We start from the raw sequence: 22,113 nt of genomic DNA on the forward strand, positions 1-22,113 counted from the left end.
CTCAACTTAATCTTTTTTATTTGTAGTTTTCTGTCATATCTCTCATAATATTTTTATGCTTCAGGATATAATTTTAGGCTGGGTGTATTGGCTCACGCTTGTAATCTCAGCACTTTGGGAGACCAAGGCAGGTGGATCACCTGAGGTCAGGAGTCTGGGACCAGCCTGACCAACATGGTGAAACCCCATCTCTGTTAAAAATACAAAAATTAGCCAGGCATCATAGCGTGCGCCTGTAGTCCCAGCTACTCAAGAGGCTGAGACAGGAGAATTGCTTGAATCCAGGAGGCAGAGGTTGCAGTGAGCTGGGATCATGCCACCACACTCCAGCTTGGCAATAGAGCGAGACTCCATGTCAAAAAAAATATATATATGATTTTAGAAATGTATTGTTTCAAAAGTGTTTTATATTTATCTTGTTTAATTAGAATGTAGATAGTTTTTAGCTTTCTGGGTCTCACATAGGGCTATATATACAATAAGAATTTAATAAATTTTTATTGAATAAGAACTTCCTAGCCGGGTGCAGTGGCTCATGTCTGTAATCCCGGCACTTTGGGAGGCCAAGGCGGGTGGATCACATGAGGTCAAGAGTTCGAGACCAGCCTGGCCAACATGGTGAAACCCTGTCTCTACTAAAAAAACAAAAATTAGCCAGGTGTGGTGTCACGTGCCTGTAATCCCAGCTACCCGGGAGGCTGAGACAGGAGCATTGCTTGAACCCGGGAGGTGGAGGTTGCAGTAAGCTGAGATTGCACCACTGCACTCCAGCCTGGGTGATAGAGCAAGACTCAGTCTCAAAAAAAGAAAAAAGAATAAGAACTTCCCAGTAATTCTCTTGGATGCTGAATTAGTTGGCTTTTGATGGGGCAACAAACGGCACGCAAATCTTTGTAGCTTACAGTAACACACATTTATTTCTCACCAGCATTCTGCAGGTCAGCTGTGCTCAGCTGGCTCAGCTGGGCTTGCCAGTGGTTTATTCCAGGCTGAAGTTTGTTCATTATGGATGCCAGTTTGAAGGATCAGTGTCTCTTTGGGACATGGTCTTCTCTCGATGGAGTGCAGGAACACAAGAAGACTAACAGCAGCACCTCTTAAAAGCACTTCATGGAACTGGTCCACATTCCATTGGTTAGAGCAAGACATATGGCAAGACATACACCAAAAACTTAAAGAGTAGGAAATTTATGACCTGGCATTACTATGCAGAAGGAGAAGAAAAAAGTAGGAAAGTAATTTTGCCTAAGGGATGGGGGATGGGAGAGTATTTATTGAACAGTAATATGCACTAATACAGATGTTTCTGATTTAAAACAAAATATTAAAATTTTTTTTTAAGTGAAGTTTTAAGTATAGAGAATCTGGTAGAGAGGAGGGCCTCCTAGGACCTGGGCGTGAGAAAGATTTAATAAAAACTTCAAAGCAGTATCAGCATTATAAGGTAGGGGGCAGCAAAGTCTTCCCTCCTAGGTTGAAGTCTCCCCACCTAACTCCTGGGCGACATTGAAGTATGGAGTTAGTCCTCCCTAGGTTCAAATTCTAGATCCATCACTTCCTACCTATGTACTCTTGAGCAAGTTATATTTTAGATCTGTAAAATGTGGGTACCAGTTATCTTTTTTCATTTCAGCTCTAAACGCATCTTTCATTGTCCTGTTTGTGATACTGGAAGTTTTTCCTTTGCCAGTTACTGTTAAACTTTGTCAGTAGAGAGACTAGAAGGACCCTGGAGGAAGGGTGTTTCTTGCTGATTCTAGTGTGCCCTTTGTGGCTTGCTTCTATAGCATGCTGGAACTAGTGGGACATTCAATGGCACCCAACTCTTAAGGAGTTTTAGCAGCAACTCTCATATGCAATTTCCTAGTGAAACTGCCTCTCCATGGGTGACTTCCCCTGCCATTGCAAAGTTCAGCTTCCCAACAAATTCCACTGGCATGAGTTGTCCAGTGGATGACTTGTTCTGGCATCACAGAGAGTGATTTTCTAGTGCATTTTGCTGGCGTGGCACCTTAGTACGTTTCTCTGACGTACATAGCTGTGCCCTCTCCACACAGTCTGATCTCTGCCCTGTCAGTGAGAGTAGACCTTTTATAGACTGGTCATTTCTTGGTGCTCTGTGTCAGATCTCGAATAGTAACTGCTCCCTATATCTGCTATTTCTTTAACTTCTGAGTAGTAAATTTCCTGTTGTAACTAATAATTTTTTATTTTTTTGTTTATTTAATTATTTTTTGAGACAGCATCTTGCTCTGTTGATCATAGCTCACTGTCGCCTCAACATCCTGGGCTTAAGTAGTCCTCTCACCTCAGCCCCCTGAATAGCTGGGACTACAGGTGCATGTCACCATGCTTGGCTGATTTTTTTTGGTAGAGATGGGGTCCTACTATGTTGTCTAGGCCGTTCTTCAACTTCTGGGCTCAAACAATCCTCTCTCCTTGGCCTCCCAGAGTGCTAAGATTACAGGCATGAGCCACATACCTGACCTTAATAATGTTTTATATTAAAAGTTTCTTATTCAATTTATCATGTGGTTTCTGTCTTCTAATTGTACTTTGACTAATATATCAGGTTTATAAGTAGTACTTTCTCATAAGATTATTCTGAGGATTGAATGGGATAATATAAGCAATTTATTTAGAATAGTGCCTGTCATAGAGCAATTACTTTAGTGTTTATTAGAAATATTGGTAGGATCATCATCATCATAACTACCACTAGCTAAGAGTGACATTTCTACTTATTGTCCACAGGATGTTTCGTCTGAACTCACTTTCTGCTTTGGCAGAACTGGCTGTGGGTTCTCGATGGTACCATGGAGGATCACAGCCCATCCAGATCCGGCGAAGACTAATGATGGTGGCTTTCCTGGGAGCATCTGCAGTAACTGCAAGTACTGGTCTTTTGTGGAAGAGGTGAGTGTTATCCAACCATCTTGTTCTTGCATATACTTTTATTCTTCCAGTCATCTCTCTTGTCAGAAAGGAGTTGATTTCTGGCTTAACTCTGTATCAAAATTTCTTGCCCAGATCATTTGGTATTATGAATATTCATCTATGAAATAAGATGTTTCAAAGAATTCAACATGCCAAGGCAATACATAGGAAACACTGTGCTTCAAGGTCTGCCTGTCTCCTCTGCTAAACATTTTAAATAACGTGGTAGGGATAGCAATAGCAGCTTTAGAAAATGAATGGTTTCCGGCCAGGCGCAGTGACTCACGCCTGTAATCCTAGCACTTTGGGAGCCCAAGGTGGTCAGATCACTTGAGGTCAGGAGTTTGAGACCAGCTTGGCCAACATGGCAAAAACCCATCTCTACAAAAATACAAAAAATAGCCAGACACAGTGACGTGAGCCTATAGTCCCAGCAACTTGGGAGGCTGAGGCAGGAGAATTGTTTGAACCTGGGAGTCAGGTGGAGGTTGCAGTAAGCCAAGATTGTGCCACTGCATTCCAACCTGGGTGACAGAGCAAAACTGTCTCAGAAAAAAAGAAAAAAAAAAAAAGAAAATGAATGCTTTCTGAGACTTCACAACTTGGCGACCCTGTGAAATTAACTAAGGAACCTTGGTACTTTAGTGTCCCTGATAGTTTTTTTCACTAGTTATGGAAACTTCCTTGGAGAGAAGAGAAAATGTAGCGAGCCATGGTCTTCTCTTTCTTAAAATACATAGGTACTGTTTTTCTGATTCTGTCACTCTGTTTTTTATTTTTGTTTGTTTGTTTTTTGAGATGGAGTCTTGCTCTGTCGCCCAGGCTGGAGTGTAGTGGCACAATCTCAGCTTATTGCAACCTCTGCCTCTGGGTTCAAGCAATTCTCAGCCTCCCATGTAGCTGGGATTACAGGTGTGTACCACCATGCCTGGCTAAGTTTTTTTTTTTTTTTTTTTGGTATTTTTAGTAGAGATGGGGTTTCACCATGTTGGTTAGGCTGATCTCGAACTCCTGGGGTCAAGTGACATGACCACCTCAGCTTCCTAAAGTGTTGGGATTACAGGCATGAGCCACCATGCCCAGCCTCTAGGGCTAATTTAGCCCTATTAATATAGGATGATCTTTCTGGGATGTTATTAAATGCCTTAGGTGTTCCGTGAGGTTCCTCTAGTCTGACTTGGTAGAGCTTGATTGTTTTCTCTTGTGAACTCTGGAAATTGACTGGCCTGTGGCTCCTTGGCAATTATTTTGTGTAGTTTCATCCTAAAGAATGCACTGCTTAGTGTTGACTCAATACTCAAGAGTGTTCCATATACATTTTTAGAGCTCTTTCTCTGTGTGACTTTTTCCTCTTGAGTCCTCTGCCTCACCAATTCCAGGCACCTCAGGTTTTCTAAACTTTGATCTCTGTCACCTTAATTTAGCAAGATCACTATATTTGGCTTGGGATCCTCTTTGTGGTCTAGAAAATGTTTCCAGACAGAAATTCTGGGCAATTATAGGCCTCCATTTTTCTTTTTCTTTTTCTTTCCCTTTTTTTTTTTTTTTTTTGTGAGATGGAGTTTCACTCTGTCACCTAGGTTGGAGCGCATTGGTGCAATCTTGGCTCACTACAACCTCTGCCCCCCAGGTTCAAGAGATTCTCTTGCCCCAGCTTCTCGACCAGCTGGGACCAGGCAAGCACCACCAAACCCGGTTAACTTTTGTATTTTTAGTAGAGATGCGGTTTTACCATGTTGGCCAGGCAGGTCTCGAACTCCTGACCTCAAGTGATCCACGCACCTCGGCCTCCCAAAGTGCTGGGATTACAGGTGTGAGCCACTGCTCCTGGCCAGGCCTCCATTTTCTTAGAGAATTGCATACTGTGCAGTGTCTGAAAGCAATCATTTGATATATTTTGTTCAATTTTCTGTATTTTTGCCCTGGTGGAAAGTCAAATCTGTTACAGTTTGGTCCATTATGGCTGTAAGCAAAAGTCTTCTTTTTGTACATCATTGTATTTCATCAATTCTGTAATATTTAATTAATTTTAGTATTATATCATTACAGCAGTGGCTTCAACTACCAGAAATACTTGTATTATTTTTTAAAAAAGAAATACTTGTATTATTTTGAGCCCCTATTTCTTCTTTATTTTTTATTTATTTATTTTTTTTGAGACGGAGTCTCGCCCTGTCGCCCAGGCTGGAGTGCAGTGGCCGGATCTCAGCTCACTGCAAGCTCCGCCTCCCAGGTTTACGCCATTCTCCTGCCTCAGCCTCCCGAGTAGCTGGGACTACAGGCGCCCGCCACCTCGCCCGGCTAGTGTTTTGTACTTTTTTTTAGTAGAGGCGGGGTTTCACCGGGTTAGCCAGGATGGTCTCGATCTCCTGACCTCGTGATCTGCCCATCTCGGCCTCCCAAAGTGCTGGGATTACAGGCTTGAGCCACCGCGCCTGGCCTCTTCTTTATTTATGTTCCTTTTTATTGTAGTGAAAGAAGCATTTTTTTTAACCATTTTTTTTCTAAAGACCTTGATATTCCACCCTTTCAGTTACAGTTGGGACAAGGGGAGGATGAGAATGGGAAGAGTTGGAGTGAGATGAAGAACGAGGAGGGGCTCTATGGCTGAAAGTCTAGTCCATTTAGTTGTTGTGCTGGAAGGGCTCATTGTCTCTGGTTTCAGTGAGAAGATGTGTGGATGAGGGCTTCTGTCACATGTCTTCACCGTTTTAAAATATGCAATTCAGTAGTTTAAAGTGTATTCACATCATTGTGAAACAGATCTCCAGAATGTTTTCATCTTGCAAAACTGAAACTCTACTCATTCAAGAGCAACTTTCTTGCTTCCCCTTACCTCAGCCCATGGTAACCCCCATTCTACTTTCTGTTGCTGTAAATTTAAATATTCCAGGTAACTCATGTAAGTGAAGTCATACAATATTTGTGGTTTTGTGACTGGTTTATTTCACTTAGCATAATGCCCTCAAGATTCATCCATGTTGTAGCTTGTGAGAGGATTTCTTTCCCTTTTAAGGCTGAAAAATATTCCATTATATGTATATACCACATTTCGTTTATTCATCTGCCAATGGACTTACGAGTTGTTTCCACCTTTCAACTATTGTGCATAGTGCTGCTGTGAACATGGATGTGCAGATATTTCTTTGAGACCCTTTCATTTCTTTGGGATATATACCCAGAGATCATGTGGAAGTTCTATTTAGTATTTTTTGAGGAACTTCTTCATGTAGAATATTTGACAAGTTTCGTTGCTGTTGCTCTGCTAAGCTGTATCTGTTTGCTTATTTGGCTAATATGATGGACATTCAGTATTAATCCAGATTTCTTTTTTGCATATCCAGGGCCCATGCAGAATCTCCACCATGTGTAGACAACCTAAAAAGTGACATTGGTGATAAAGGGAAGAATAAAGATGAAGGGGATGTTTGTAACCATGAAAAAAAGACTGCAGATCTTGCGCCTCATCCAGAAGAGAAAAAGAAGAAACGTTCTGGATTCAGAGACAGAAAAGTATGAAGCATAGTCTTACAAGTTGATCAGAAGTATATCCTAAAGTAGAATAACGCAGTTCAATCTTTTTAATCATATGTTTCAGATGGTTAATGTTCACTTTCAAGTTAACACTTCTTTGCTATTTTCCATCATGTTCTAAGCCAAAAGTACTCTTGGAATGTGAAGTTAAAGGAGGTAGTTAAAAGGGTCTAGGACCAATAACCGCAATTAGCATATTTTTTCTTAGTTCTTTCAGTTCAGCAGCCTAAGGTGATTCTTTGTTTCTGGATCTTCCTGATGCTAAGTGTTATATATGTTAAGTTGAGTCTTTGTGGTATTTCTGATACCAAGTTGTAGAGAGAGAATAAAATCTCTTTGGAAATATAACTTCTAGAAGACCAAGTAACTTTGAGGACAGCACAAACTTCAAATGACTATCAAGATTTTATGTAATTAGACCCTGTGCGGTGGCTCATACCTATAATCCCAGCACTCTGGGAGGGAGAGGCGGGCAGATCACCTGAGGTCAGAAGTTCAAGACCAACCTGGCCAATGTAATGAAACCCTGTCTCTACTGAAAATACAAAAAGTAGCCTGGCATGGTGGCATGCACCTGTAGTCCTAGCTACTCAGGAGGCTGAGGCAGGAGAATTGCTTGAACCTGGGAGGTGGAGGTTGCAGTGAGCTGAGATTGTGCCACTGCACTTCAGCCTGGGTGGCAAAGCAAGACTCAGTCGCAAAAAAAAAAAAAAAAAAAAAAAAAATTTATGTAATGAACACAACCTGCTGTTATATATATATAGCTTTGCCTCAGTGAAGTTTCAGTTCCACTACAGCAGTTCCTATGATATCAGGTATTTGATTTCCTCTAACATGAGTGATGAACAATGAAAAGGATAGATTTCTTAGACATTTTGTATGTCAAGGTTAAAATTCAGGGAATTGCCTTCCATTGCTAAACTATAGCTAATAATGCAACAAGATAATTTGAGTTATTTCTGTATTTTGTGTGTGTGTGGTTTGTGTATTTGCAAGAAGAGTTCTTCTTTGTAAAATCTGGATCTTCTGTCTGGTTTCATCTGTTAGAGGAAGTTATTTTTTTATTTTTGGAGACAGAGTCTCCCTCTGTTGCCCAGACTAGAGTGCAGTGGCACAATCTTGGCTCACTGTAACCTCTGCCTCCTGGGTTCAAGCAATTCTCCTGCCTCAGCCTCCCAATAGCTGGGATTACAGGCGTGTACCACCATGCCCAGCTAATTTTTGTGTTTTTAGTAGAGATGGAGTTTCACCATGTTGGCTAGGCTGGCCTTGAACTCCTGACTTCAGGTGATCCACCTGCCTCGGCCTCCCACAGTGCTGGGTTTATAGGCATGAGCCACCGTGCCCAGCCTAGATGAAAGTATTAAATGTGTTTTCTCTATACCCAAATTCATGTCTGATTGAGGTGAATTTGAACAAAAGTTATGCATCACAAGTCAATTATCAAGTTTTATCAATGATCCTTGTTTTTCTGGCAGGATACATTTATTTACTCTTTTGCCCTGAGTGAATTCAAAGAAAGCACAACTTGACTCTGTGCCAGTAGTTTCATCTACAGGCCAGTCACACTTTCCATTTTGCAAAATACAGCTAAAATGTCCCAAATAAACATTTATTTTGAACCTACTTCCATTTTCTACTCCTACTGTCCACTCAGCAGATGAGCATGTCTCATACTTCATAGAAAAAATGAAAAACTATCAGTGTGATTTACTCAAATTCCAACCCTTATAGTTACAAAACCTATCTAATCTGTATTTGAAGTAATTCTTATTTCTTTCACTAACGTTTCAGAGGAAGAGCTGTCTTTTCCCTGTTCAAGGATAATTGTTTTAATGTCTTTCTGTATCTCTGATAATCTATTTCATCACTTATTCTGTCTTCATTCTGTTTTTTCAGTCATTCTTTGAATATTCATTCCTTTACATGATCTATATAGATATGTTAAGAATTTATTTATAATTTAAGAAATAATAAACCACATTTTTATGCCATAAGTTTTGTTTTTTGTTTGTTTGTTTGTTTTGAGATGGAGTCTTGGTCTGTTGCCCAGGCTGGAGTGTAGTGGTGTGATCTAGGCTCACTGCAACCTCTGCCTCCCGGATTCAAATGATTCTGATGCCTCAGCCTCCTGAGTAGCTGGGATTACAGATACCCACCACCATGTCTGGCTAACTTTTGCATTTTCAATAGAAATGGGGTTTCACCACGTTAGCCAGGCTGATCTCAAACTCCTGAGCTCAGGTGATCTGCCCACCTTGGCCTCCCAAAGTGCTGGGATTATAGGCATGAGCCACTGTGCCTGGCTTATGTCATAAGTTTATTAAAAACTTATCTATTATCCTATGTAAATTCAAGGGTTTGTTTTATTTTTCAGAGATTGCACCTCTTAAAATGCTCTTCATATCTGTTTCATGGATGAATTAAAACATCCTTGTTTCTTAAACAGTTGGTGTCTTGCTATAAATAAATGTGCATAAAATCCAGATCCAGAGTACAAAGTCATTATAATTAGTAACCACCACTTATTTTCTACTGAAAATAGCATGTTCTTCCCTGAGCCCTCTTTATAGTGCCTGGTGCCTCCTGTGGACCGCAGAGGTTGTGAACCTCTGGATGCCCTGTTCCAGCGTGGTGCTATTGGAAGTTCAGTGAGAGGTGCATAGACCGAAGGCAAGAGAGATGGCAGCACCACACCAAGTCCTCCTTAAACTGCGTTTTTTAATCCCTTTTTTCTTCTCCATTTTGATCATGTATTTTTCTCTTGCTACTTTCCCATTCATTTTTTTCCCTCTGGTCTGGTCCTGTGATGTCTACATCAGTGGTCCCCAATGTTTTTGGCACCAGGGACTGGTTTTGTGGAAGATAATTTTCCTGCAGACCAGAGTGGGAGGGGATGGTTTGAGGAGAAACTGTTCCACTGCAGATCATCAGGCATTAGATTCTCATAACGCACACAACCTAGATCTCTTGCATGTGCAGTTCACAGTCGGGTTCGTGCTCCTATGAGAATCTAATGTTGCCGCTGATCTGACAGGAGGCAGAGCTTAGTCAGTCATGTTCCACTGCTGCTCACCTCCTGCTATGCAGCCTGGTTCCTAATAAGCCCCGGACCAGTACCAGTCCTCGGCCCGGGGCTGGGAACCCCTGCTCTATATGTTGTCCTTCACATTCTCACTTTTCTTTTTCTTTTAACTTTTTTCTTTTTAAAATGTTTATTTTAAAAAAAATTTATTCATTGTGAAGACGAGGTCTCACTATGTTGCCCTTGCTGGTTTCAAACTTCTGAGCTCAAGTGATCCTCCCACCTTGGCCTCCCAAAGTGCTAGGACTACAGGCATGAGCCACTGTGCCCAGCCCTCTCATTTTTCATTTATACTTTTGTTCTTTTATGTTCTCTTAATTTTTATGTAATATTTCAAATATTCAGAGAAAAAAGAGAATAATGTTTTTTATATTTATAAAATTATAGTCTATAGTTTATAAAATTACATAAGTTTTATAATTTTATAAACAACCAACACTCACTTTTGTCAAGTTTTAATATTGTATTTCTTCAGATTGTTTTTTAAAAAATAAATGAGTATTTAAAAATACATTGCTTTTATACTCCCCTTCAGTCCCTTTCCTCCCCCATCATCTTCCATCTTCTTCAGAGGTAAACTGGTATCCTAAATTTGCTTTTTTGTTTTTTGTGGGTTTTTTATTTTATTTTTTGGAGAGAGGGTCTTGGTCTCTCACATAGGCTGGAGTGCAGTGGTGCAATCATAGCTCACTGCAGCCTCGCACTCATGGGTTTAAGTAATATTGCTGCCTCGGCCTCTGCAATAGAGAGGACTAGAGGTGTGTGCCACCATGCCCAGCTCATTTGAAAAAATAAAATTTGTAGAGTCAGAGTCTTGCTCTGTCACCCAGGCTGGAATGCAATGGCACGATGAAAGCTCACTGCAGCCTCGAACTTCTGGGCTCAGGTAATTATCCTGCCTCAGCCCTATTAGCCAGAACTACAGGCATGCATCTCCATAAGCAGCTAATTTTTTTAAATTTTTTTTATAGAATGGGGACTTGCCCAGGCTAGTCTCAAACTCCTGGCTTTAAGAGATCATCCCGCTGCTGCCCCTTTTTGTTTTCATTTGTTTGTTTTGCTTAATTTTTCCTATTTAGTGTTTCAGTGGCTGCTTTCTCTCACCTGCTAGGTTTTTTTATTCAGAAGTAGACCTTATATTTATAGCCTGTGCTTCATTGTATTGAAGATCCAGACACTGAGCCCAACAACCGTTTGGCAAAGGTTCTGGGGCAAAGCTGTGGAAAATGCTCTAAATGAGCATTTTCTCTAGGTAGCAGCTTACTAAAACTTCACCCTCCTTTCGTGGTCAAGAGAAGCCCTGCGATAGCTTCTTCTGGTTTTATTCAATGAATTTAGCTCTGGGTTCATGCCTCCTTTTCTGCACACTTACTGCCCTTAATTGCTTTGCCTGTTTTCAGCCTGAAGTCCAGAAGCCTACAACTTCATTTCTTCCTACCATAGTATGTTTCTATGTAGTCTCTGATCCACAGAGATGGTGTCTTGTTTTGAATTGGTTATACCTTTAAAATTTTTCTCATCTTTAAGTTTACCAATGATTTTTATATTTTTAGAGCACAGGCTCAAAAACCAGAATTTTTTTTTTTTTTTTTTTTTTTGAGACGGAGTCTTGCTCTGTTGCCCAGGCTGGAGTGCAGTGGCCGGATCTCTGCAAGCTCCGCCTCCCGGGTTCACGCAATTCTCCTGCCTCAGCCTCCAGAGTAGCTGGGACTACAGGCGCCCGCCACCACACTGGGCTAGTTTTTTGTATCTTTTAGTAGAGACGGGGTTTCATCGTGTTAGCCAGGATGGTCTCGATCTCCTGACCTCGTGATCCGCCCGTCTCGGCCTCCCAAAGTGCTAAGATTACAGGCTTGAGCCACCGCGCCCGGCCAAAAACCAGAAAATTCTAAGTGTATTGAAATCCCACCGTCGTTTCTGTACTTTTCATATATAAAATTGTTCTTTGAATTGTGAGATCCGTTTACAGAAACTGTTGCTGCTTTTTAGACTCTTGCTCAGTAAAGATCTGGTTTATTATTTTTATATTTCTGATAGCTTTGCTGGCATTGTTTTTTCTGAGCTATTTGTTTGATTGAGACTATGTTTAGTGGCATCTGTATTTTAAAAGGCCAAATTATTTAGTTCAGTTTGTTGTAATTTTAAAGTGATAGGAAAATATGAATATTAAAAGATGTAAAATGTGCTATATATGCCAAACAAAATGCTAAAGAAAGTAGGCTGCTGCTGGACACTCAACTCAGTTTACAAACAACAGAATGAATAGAAAAATGGAAGGAAACTATTGAGCATTTTCTGTGTGCCATAGTATATATTTATATGCATGCATCTATATATGTATGTATATATATTTGTGTGAGTATATATGTAGACATACACTTATATACACATATATAGTTTATTGTGTGGAGAAATTTAGTAGCTTGTCTAAAATCATACAACTAGTTACTCATAGAGGCAGGCATAAAATTATAAAATTTATGTCTGTCTAATGTCAAAACTCTTGCTCCTTATTCTGCATTCTTTTAACATTATGTCTTCTGGTCACAGGACTTTGTTCATGGTTTAACCTTGGTCAGTTATTGTCATGGCATTTCAGTGATCTTAGGATTTCTAAATGTGATCTTGAGCCTTGATTTTTCACTGTATCCACTGTGGTGGAGATTGCTGGTTGTCCACTGAATGGGAGTAATTTGAACCACGTCTAAGCCTGACTCCTGAGTGATGTGAGCCACTACTAGGCCTGGCTCCTAAAGCCCCCACAGGGTTTTTCAATGCACTTTCCCCTTTTCCTGAGAGCTGGAATGGTGATGAGCTGAACTGACCTTGGAAGCCATATGTTGGCTGCCTTGAGCTTGAGTACATGAAGGAACTTATCAATTCCTGCCAACCAGGAATGTGCACTGTGGGTTGTATCTTAGGGAGAAAGACAATTTCATTTTATTGGAGATATTGTATTTTGAGGTGTATTTGTAGTAGCATTTTAACCTACCCTAACTAATATGCTTGTTTTAAAAGAAAGGCCGAGAATCAAGGCCATAGAGATTTTTCTTTCTTTTTTTTTTTTTTTTTAGTTGGAGTCTTGCTCTGTCATCCAGGCTGGAGTGCAGTGGCGTGATCTCTGCTCACTGCATCCTCCACCTCCTGGGTTCAAGTGATTTTCCCTGCCTCAGCCTCCCAAATAGGTAGAATTACAGACACCCGCCACCATGCCTAGCTAATTTTTATATTTTTAGTAGAGACTGAGTTTTGCCATGTTGGCCAGGCTGGTCTCAAACTCCTGATTTCAGGTGATCCACCTGCCTTGCCTCCCAAAGTGCTGGGATTACAGGCACGAGCCACCATTGACCCAGCCAGATTTTTTCAACATGGGCAAAATATGTTGGAGAAGAAATTTTTACAGACATGCTTTTATCATCAATAAGATACAACAAATGAAAAAATATGTTCTTTAGTAATTTGGGGACTTATTTTGACCGACAGTTAAGAACGTTAATAAGGGGCTGGGTATGGTGGCTCACGCCTGTAATCCCAGCACTATGGGAGGCCGAGGTGGGTGGATCACCTAAGCTCAGGAGTTTGAGACCAGCCTGACCAACCTGGTGAAATCCCATCTCTACTAAAAATACAGAATTAGCCGGGCATGGTAGCACATGCCTGTAATCCCAGCTACTTGGGTGGCTGAGGCATGAGAATCACTTGAACCTGGGAGGTGGAGGTTGCAGTGAGCTGAGATCGTACCATTACACTCCAGCCTGGGCAACAAGAGTGAAACTCGATCTCAAAAGAAAAAAAAAAAAAGAATGTTAATATTGGAACTTATGTATATTATTACTATTACTGCCAAAAATTAATTTACTTTATTAATTTACTTTATGAGACTAGTGTCATAGAACTTGGAATTGCATAGAACCTTAAGAGGTCATCCTATGACAGATGTTCATTATTATGGGTGGCCAAAAATTGACTAGCAAAAGAGAGGGAGTCTCGAAAATGGAGGACAACTGTTAAGTTACAGATTAAGTTATGTCACCTCTTGAGAGAAAGTGTGCCGGCCACGTGATATATTTACAACACCTTCCTGCCTGCTACCTTTTCCAGGTGTGGCCTCAGTCTCCATCCCATGCCTATGCATTATTTCTGAAATCAGGGCCCACAGGGATTTACTGTTACTTGCATTAACTTGGGCTCAAGACATTATATCCATGGTTTTCCTTGGGCATTCTACCAAAATTAAGCCATAAAACTGGTATCAGGACCAAGGGAAAATATGTCCCTTTTTTTTTTTTTTGAGACGGAGTCTTGCTCTGTCACCCAGGCTGGAGTGCAGTGGCGCGATCTCCACTGACTGCAAGCTCCACCTCCTGGGTTCACACCATTCTCCTGCCTCAGCCTCCCGAGTAACTGGGACTACAGGCGCCCGCCACCTCACCCGGCTAGTTTTTTGTATTTTTTAGTAGAGACGGGGTTTCACCGTGTCAGCCAGGACGGTCTTGATCTCCTGACCTCGTGATCCACCCGCCTCGGCCTCCCAAAGTGCTGGGATTACAGGCTTGAGCCACCATGCCCAGCCAATATGTCCCTTTTAACAATAGAAAGAGCCCATTCTTCCCTTATCCTCTCCTCTTATTTAATTTGTAAGCCAACTGAAACAGACAATTATAGGCCTTTGAAACAGAGGCCTGTGGTGGTGATATGGACTACCGTGCAAGTAGAGGCATCAATTGCTCATCTCATCTAATCTTCCATCCATGGTCAAAAGATAGCTGATCCTTTGCAGGAATGTGGTTGGTGATGGGAACAGTGTAACTCCTCTTGGACCATCTATTAACTGTATGTGGTGTCATTCAAGGAGCAAGCCCAGGAGTAGTTTTAAAGCGCTGTTTGAGTGAGTGAGATACTCATCACAGTCAGTACTACCAACTTGGGTAGACTCATTCTTTTTATATTCTTTCCCCCTTGCTTCTGCCATTAAAAATGGAGGAGTGGTGACATTCACCACTGGTCTATATCACTTAAAGTTGTCAAATCACAGAAAAAATTAACTTTTTTCTTCCTTAAGATTTTTTTGTATAGTTATAACAATGTACTTTTCCTTTCTAAAGCTCAAGTTTCCAGCTGGGGCTTACTTTTTATTGGTTGGTCTGCTTTTTTGTTTTGTTTTGTGAAGTTCAGTAACAGTAAACTAGAAGGTGACAGCATTTTGTAAGCACAAGATTTTAAAATGATCCTCAGAGCCGCTCTTTCTTAGGGGAAATAATTATAATGATCTTCATGTTCTTCATCTTCCCCTTGCTGGGGAATTTTTTACTTCATTTTGAAATACTCTTACTATTCAGAGTTCTTCCTCATGAGTCTGATTTTATTGTTCAGTATCACATAGAATATCTGTTTTTTTTTTTTATTATTTGTTTTGTTTTGAGATAGAGTCTCTCTCTGTCACCCAGGCTGGAGTGCAGTGGCACAATCTCAGCTCACTGCAACCTCTGCCTCCCAGGTTCGAGAGTCTCCTGCCTCAGCCTCGCCAGTAGCTGGGACTACAGGTGTGTACCACCACAACTACCTAATTTTTGTATTTTTAGTAGAGATGGGGTTTCACCAGGTTAGCCAGGCTGGTCTCGAACTCCTGACCTCAAGTGATCCACTCACCTTGGCCTCCCAAAGTGCTAGAATTACAGGCGTGAGCCACGGTGCCCAGCCAGTGTCTGTATTTGAAAAAAATAATTGTTTTACTGTTGTTTTATACAGATATAGGAAACCTAAAATGATTTTTATAGTAACCATTTCTTTTTGTTCTTCATAGTTTTTTTACTCCAGTGTTTATTCCTAGACATATAGTTTAATCTTGCTTATTTTGTTTGATGATACATCTTTAAAGCGTCTTAATCTACAGGTGACAGAATGCAGGCCATTTAGACTATGAAGTTTCCTGGGCCTAGGTTTTACTGATGCTTATTCTCAGTGCAATTCAACGTGTTCCACTTTTCTCTGTATTACCTAAATATTGGCATCTGAATTCTGAGGCTTGATCAGACTCAGTTTTGATCCTTGCAGCCTAGTGGTGGTATTATGTTATTTTACCATAAGACACCTAATGTCTAGTTGCTTTTCTTTTTGCAGTATTGACAGCTATTGATGTTCATTGCCTATATCTGTTAATTCATTGAAGTTGCAAAATGATATTCTAATTTTATCAAATCTTTTTCATTTATTAATTGGAATATTTTATAAACAGACACTATCCCTCATCTACTATTTGATTATAAATTCTCTTTGGCTACTCTTTGATGCAGTTCATATAGGAAAAATAATGCCCAAATTTTGATCCAATTAAGTCTAGCAGTGTTATTGAAGACAAGTGTCTTAATAATGCTCAAGAAAGTCTTATAAGGTAAGTGATTGAATGAACGATCATAATTCTCTTAGTATATCTTTTCCCAGGCTAAACATCTCAAAATCCTTCAACAGTTTTCTCTATATCTCTGCTTCCAAGCCTTTGTTATCTTGGATGCTATATTCCGAACTATTTATATGATAGTTTGTTCTTCCTTTTAACAGGCTAAGATACAATGCTAAGTGAAAAAAAGCAAAATATATACCATACAATAGGTCTATACTAAATTCTACCAATGTGGGAGTATACTAAGTCTGTTACTTTCCTTGACTTATTATTTCAAAAACGAATCTGATTTTGTCTTAAATTGTTGATTTTTAAGTTCTTATTTTTCTGCCTTTGTGTATATGATTGACTTAACATTTTAGTTCACGAAGTCCTCATTGGTAGTAATTGCTACTCATATGCCCCAAATATTCCAAATGATTTCTTTTTTGTTGTTGTTATTCAGAGGAATAACAAGAATACAGATGGCCTAAAGAAAGGTATTTCTGGCTGGGCACGGTGGCTCACACTTGTAATCCCAGCACTTTGGGAGGCCGAGGTGAGCGGATCATGAGGTCTGGAGATCAAGACCATCCTGGCTAACACAGTGAAACCTCAACCTCTACTAAAAACACAAGAAATTAGCCGGGCGTGGTGGTGGGTGCCTGTAGTCCCAGCTACTCTGGAGGCTGAGGCAGGAGAATGGCGTGAACCCGGGAGGCAGAGCTTCCAGTGAACCGAGATTGTGCACTCCAGCCTGGGTGACAGAGTGAGACTCCGTCTCAAAAAAAAAAAAAAAAAAAAAAAGAAAGGTATTTCTGTAGCCATTATTTCCCAGCAGACAGTTGTTGTGTAATATAAAATGCCTTTAAAACTTGTAGCTATGTCTCAAGGCTGCTGAGAGGTTGCAAAACTCTTCAGTGTGTTCGCCATATGCTCAATCTTTTGATAAAGTCTCCTGTGAAATCTATTCAGATTGTATTACAAGTTAGCATTGAAAAAATTCCTGTCATATGTGGTTACAAGTCTGCAGTCTTTTCTCAGTTGCTAAAAGCACATGTGGTAGTGGAATTAAGAGCCTTGTTAAACAGCTGCTGCCAATGACCTCAAAGTGACATCTAGCCAGGACTGACAGTTATAGTAATTGCTATGTTAATGTGCAAATTTAAAACATCAATAAAGGCCTGGTGCGGTGGCTCACTCCTGTAATCCCCAGCACTTTGGGAGGCTGAGGCAGGTGGATCATTTGAAGTCAGGAGTTCGAGACCAGCCTGGCTAACATGGTGAAGCCGTCTCTAGTAAAAATACAAAAAATTAGCCAGGTGTGGTGGCGGGCGCCCGTAATCCAAGCTACTTGGGAGGCTGAGGCAGGAGAATTGATTGAACCCAGAGACGAGGGTTGCAGTGAGCCAAGATCAAACCATTGCACTCCAGCCTGGGCAACAAGAACAAAACTCCATCTCAAAAAAATAACAATAATAAAATAAAATAAAACATCAATAAAGTTTTTCTTAACATTGGTAAATTACTTCATGACATGGAACTGATGAGATTATAGGTTTTATTGCCTTGACACATTTTCTAGCCAGTTATTTATAAGATATTATTTATTGTTGGCTATTTCAACATGTAAAATTCAGGTATGAGATACATTTTTTTCACTGAAATATTATGTGGCTGGTATAGTATTTTGTATGTTCCATGTACAGAATGGGGGCTTATATACCAGATAAGGGAATTAACTTTCATATTAATTTGACAGCCTTTTAGTTAAATATATGCCATACTTGATTTTGTTGCTATGCCAACATTTGCTTGTGTGATTCTCAACTTTGCTGCTTTCTAAATATGGCATATGTAAAGGATCTCTGGCAATTTGCTTAATTTTATAATCAAAAGTCTGTTGCTTCAGACCTGTTAATAATTGAATTTCCATCATATGTAATTTTATTTTTCTATGCCTTCATTTAATGTATTTTGTCTTTGAAGACCTACTAGCTTTTGAAACCTATGAAATCTAAAGTCTGTTTTGTTTCAGGAATTAGGAAATTGCATAGAAGTAGAAACTGTAAAATCAATCCCTTTGTAAAAACTTGGTATTTAGGCCAGGCACAATGGCTACTGCCTGTAATCCCAGTGCTTTGGGAGGCCATGATGGAAGGATCACTTGAGTCCAGAAGTTTGAGGCCAGCCTGGACAATGTGGCGAGATCTTCTCTCTATAAAAATAAAGATAATTTTTAAAAAAGAGAGTGTTAAAAAAATCTTCTGGGAAAAGGATTGTAAAAAATAGAAAAAAAGACTTGGTATTTAAGAACCTATAGGTTGGCATATATATGGCATTGTACCCTATTACTGAAATCTGAAATTTCTTACGACATTTAAAAATTTTGCAGGCCGGGCGCGGTGGCTCAAGCCTGTAATCCCAGCACTTTGGGAGGCCGAGACGGGCGGATCACGAGGTCAGGAGATCGAGACTATCCTGGCTAACCTGGTGAAACCCCGTCTCTACTAAAAAATACAAAAAACTAGCCGGGCGAGGTGGCGGGCGCCTGTAGTCCCAGCTACTCAGGAGGCTGAGGCAGGAGAATAGTGTAAACCCGGGAGGTGGAGCTTGCAGTGAGCTGAGATCCGGCCACTGCACTCCAGCCTGGGCGACAGAGAGAGACTCCGTCTCAAAAAAAAAAAAAAAAAAAAAAAATTTTTGCTAGCCTTCAGTGATTTAAGACATTAGAGAATTCTTCAAAAAAAGTTTTAAACCAAAGTTACATGAGCATTGCCTCAACTGGAATATGAATGGTATATTGCAAGAAATAAAAAATTCCAAGAATATTAAATATTTTTGATGTTCATTTGTAATTTAAAAAACTAAGTCTAGAAAAAAAGATAGCATTTCTTCCCAAAATAAGATGGAAAATATATGAGAATTGATGAGCAGTGATGATAAGAATGTATGAGCCTATGCGCATGGCTTAATATAGTAACACTTTCTAAATTTCTAACTTTAGGTGATGGAATATGAGAATAGGATTCGAGCCTACTCCACACCAGACAAAATCTTCCGATATTTTGCCACCTTGAAAGTCATCAATGAGCCTGGTGAAGCAGAAGTGTTTATGACGCCAGAAGATTTTGTGCGATCCATAACACCCAATGAAAAACAACCAGAGCGTAAGTTGCTAAAGTGAAATATAAGATTGTGATATTTATTTTTTATAAGCTACTTTGTCTCTTTCTACATAGTACTGAAATCTTCCAGGTCCTTGTAATAATGTTATGAACAGTATGCTTATTGAATATCAGGCATTGTGCTAGGCTTTAGGAGTACAAAAGAGAAGCCTGCAGTCTAATGTGGCAATCTGCAACCAGGGTAAGAGGTGAAGGAGATTGTGCCCCTCTGGTTGAGATTCATTGCCTGTAATTAGATTGTTCCTGAAGGCAATACATTACACATATAACTGCTATCAAGTCACTCTTTAGTGAGGAAAACTAGAAAACATATGGAGTATGAAATTAACACACTTTTAAACAACCAGTAGATCAAATACATAATCACAAAGGAAGTTAGAAAATGCTTTCAGTTGGATGAAAAGGAATACAGAACCTCCAAAAACTTATGCAGTACCACAAAAGCAGTGCTCAGAGGGAAATTTATAGTTATAAACACCTACATTTAAAAAGAAGAATGATCTAATCAATATTCTAACTTTCACACACATAAAACAAGGTTATATATTGATTGGTTGTGAAAATGTTGTGACCATAGGCTCAAAGGAGCTTAACCCTGAATTTCCCCAAGAGCAATAGGTTGATATTCACTAATTCATTGTCCACAGTGACCGTACAGAACATAACTACAAATAGCAAGAATTGATTGTACAGTCATGGGCCACTTAATGATGAGGATACGTTCTGAGTAATGTGTCCTTAGGTATTTCGTTATTGTGCAAACATCATGAAGTACTTAATACAAATCTAGATGGTATAACCTACTACACATCTAGACTATATGGTATAGCCTCTTGTTCCTAGGCTATAAACCTGTATGGCATGTTACGGTACTGAATACAGTAGGCAATTGTAACACAGTGGTAAGTAATTGTATATCCAAACATATCTAAACATATAAAAGATGGAAAATAGTGCACCTGTAGACTTTATAAGCGTTGTACACTTAGACTACACTAAATTTATTTTAAAAATAAAATAGTTGTACTATGATGTTACTATTGGTATAAAGTCACTAGGCAATAGGAATTTTTAGCTCAGTTATAATTTTATGGGACCACCACTGTAGATTAGTCCTTTGTTGACTAAAACATCGTTAAGCAGCACATGACTGTATATGGTATAGGAGTAGGATATAAAGAAACTAGTTCTTTTTTTTTTGAAATGGAGTTTCACTCTTGTCACCCAGGCTGGAATACAATGGCGCAATCTCAGCTCACTGCAATCTCCGCCTCCTGGGTTCAAGTGATTCTCCAGCCTTGACTCCTGAGTAGCTGGGATTACAGGCATGTGCCACCATGCCCAGCTAATTTTGTATTTTTTAGTAGAGGATGGGGTCTGGCCATGTTGGCCAGGCTGATCTCAAACCCCTGACCTCAGGTGATCCACCTGCCTCAGCCTCCCAAAGTGATGAGATGACAGGTGTGACCCACTGCACCCGGCTAAGAATCTAATTCTTTAGAGAGTATATAGGAAGACATCCTAAATGGAGTACTATTTGAGTTGGGTTTTGAAAAATGAATAATAGCTCATTATATATAGGAGAAAGAAAAGACATCATTCAGAGTGAGTAAATTGTGTGGTCAAAAATACAGACAGATGGGCTAGGTGCTGTGGCTCATGCCTGTAATCCCAACCCTTTGGGAAGCTGACGCAGATGGATTATTTGAGCTCAGGAGTTGAAGACCAGCCTGGGCAACATGGCGAAACTCCATCTTTACGAAAAATAAAAACATTAGCTAGTCATGGTGGTGCGTGCCTGTAGTCCCAGCTACTTGGGAGGAAGAGGTGGGACGATGGCTTGAGCCTGGGAGGTGGGTGTTGCAGTGTGCCGAGATGACACCACTGCACCCAAGCCTGGGCAATAGAGCCAGACCCTGTCTCCAAAAAAAAAAAAAAAACCAGACACATGAAATAACAAAGTGAGCTTAGGGAACCAAAAACATTTATGTCATTTTCTAACCAGAAAATTCATAATATTTTGCCCACATTATTAATATTCACATATCTCTAGGTCAAATAAAAACTATGTAGAACCATCACCCCTCCAAAATGTATGAAATTTGCTATTTAAATTTTTTGGTTGTTGGCGGGGTGCAGTAGCTCATGTCTGTAATCCCAGCACTTTGGGAGGCTGAGGCAGGCAGATCTCTTGAGATTAGGCATTAGAGACCAGCCTGGCCAACATGGCACAACCCTGTCTCTAATAAAACTATAAAAATTAGCTGGGTATGGTGGTGCACACCTGTAATCCCAGCTACTCGGGAGGCTGAGGCAGGAGAATTGCTTGAACCCAGGAGGCGGAAGTTGCAGTGAGCCAAGACTATGCCATTGCACTCTAGCCTGGGTGACAGAGTGAGACGCTGTCTCAGAAGGAGAGAGAAAGAGAGAGAGAGAAAGAGGGAGATAGAAAGAGAGAGAAATAAAAATAAAATTTTGGTTGTGGAAATTTTCAAACCTGAAAAGTAGAAAATGTAATCAACCCATGTGCACACATCACTTAGCTTCAACAATTATAACACATGGCCAATCTTGTTTCTTCTATAACCTCTCTTACTTCCTTTCCTCACCCCAGATTGTTTTAAAGCCAATTCAAGACATGTAGACAACCTGTAAATACTTTTGCATGTGTCTCTAAAGTACGAGAACTTTAAAAACAATAATACTTTTTAAATAATTGCATTTAAAAACAGGCAGCAGTTATTCCTTAATAGCAAATATCCAGGCACTGTTCACATTTTCCTATCTAAAAAATAACTGTTAGAGTTGGTTTGTTTAAATTAACCTCTACACTGCATTTGATTGATATGTCTCTTCAGTCTTTTATCTACCGTTTTTTTTCACTTTCGTGTTTTTTTATTGCCATTTATGTGAGACATATTTTATGCCTCGTCTCACATTTCTCAGCCCACCTTTTTGCTCAGGTTGCTGCTGCAGCAGTTAGTTGTACA

At 40.0% G+C, this 22,113-nt stretch overlaps 1 protein-coding gene across 5 annotated transcripts in view; it reads left to right on the plus strand.

The window, feature by feature from the left end:
- Positions 1-22,113, plus strand: part of MICU1 (mitochondrial calcium uptake 1) — a 264,556-nt gene that overhangs the window by 56,701 nt on the left and 185,742 nt on the right. For 4 of the 5 annotated variants that reach the window (XM_065520916.2, XM_005565558.5, XM_005565557.5 and 1 more), the window contains exons 2-4: positions 2,755-2,916; positions 6,282-6,450; positions 18,943-19,105. In XM_065520916.2, coding sequence (XP_065376988.1) covers positions 2,756-2,916; positions 6,282-6,450; positions 18,943-19,105 — 493 coding nt within the window. In that variant the 5' untranslated portion in view covers position 2,755. Of the gene's footprint in view, positions 1-2,075; positions 2,338-2,754; positions 2,917-6,281; positions 6,451-18,942; positions 19,106-22,113 lie in introns of those variants that run through there. The other variant, XM_074001853.1, reaches the window with a different exon arrangement.

Source organism: Macaca fascicularis, chromosome 9 (genome assembly GCF_037993035.2).
Source record: "Macaca fascicularis isolate 582-1 chromosome 9, T2T-MFA8v1.1".
Classification (NCBI taxonomy): Eukaryota; Metazoa; Chordata; class Mammalia; order Primates; family Cercopithecidae; genus Macaca; species Macaca fascicularis.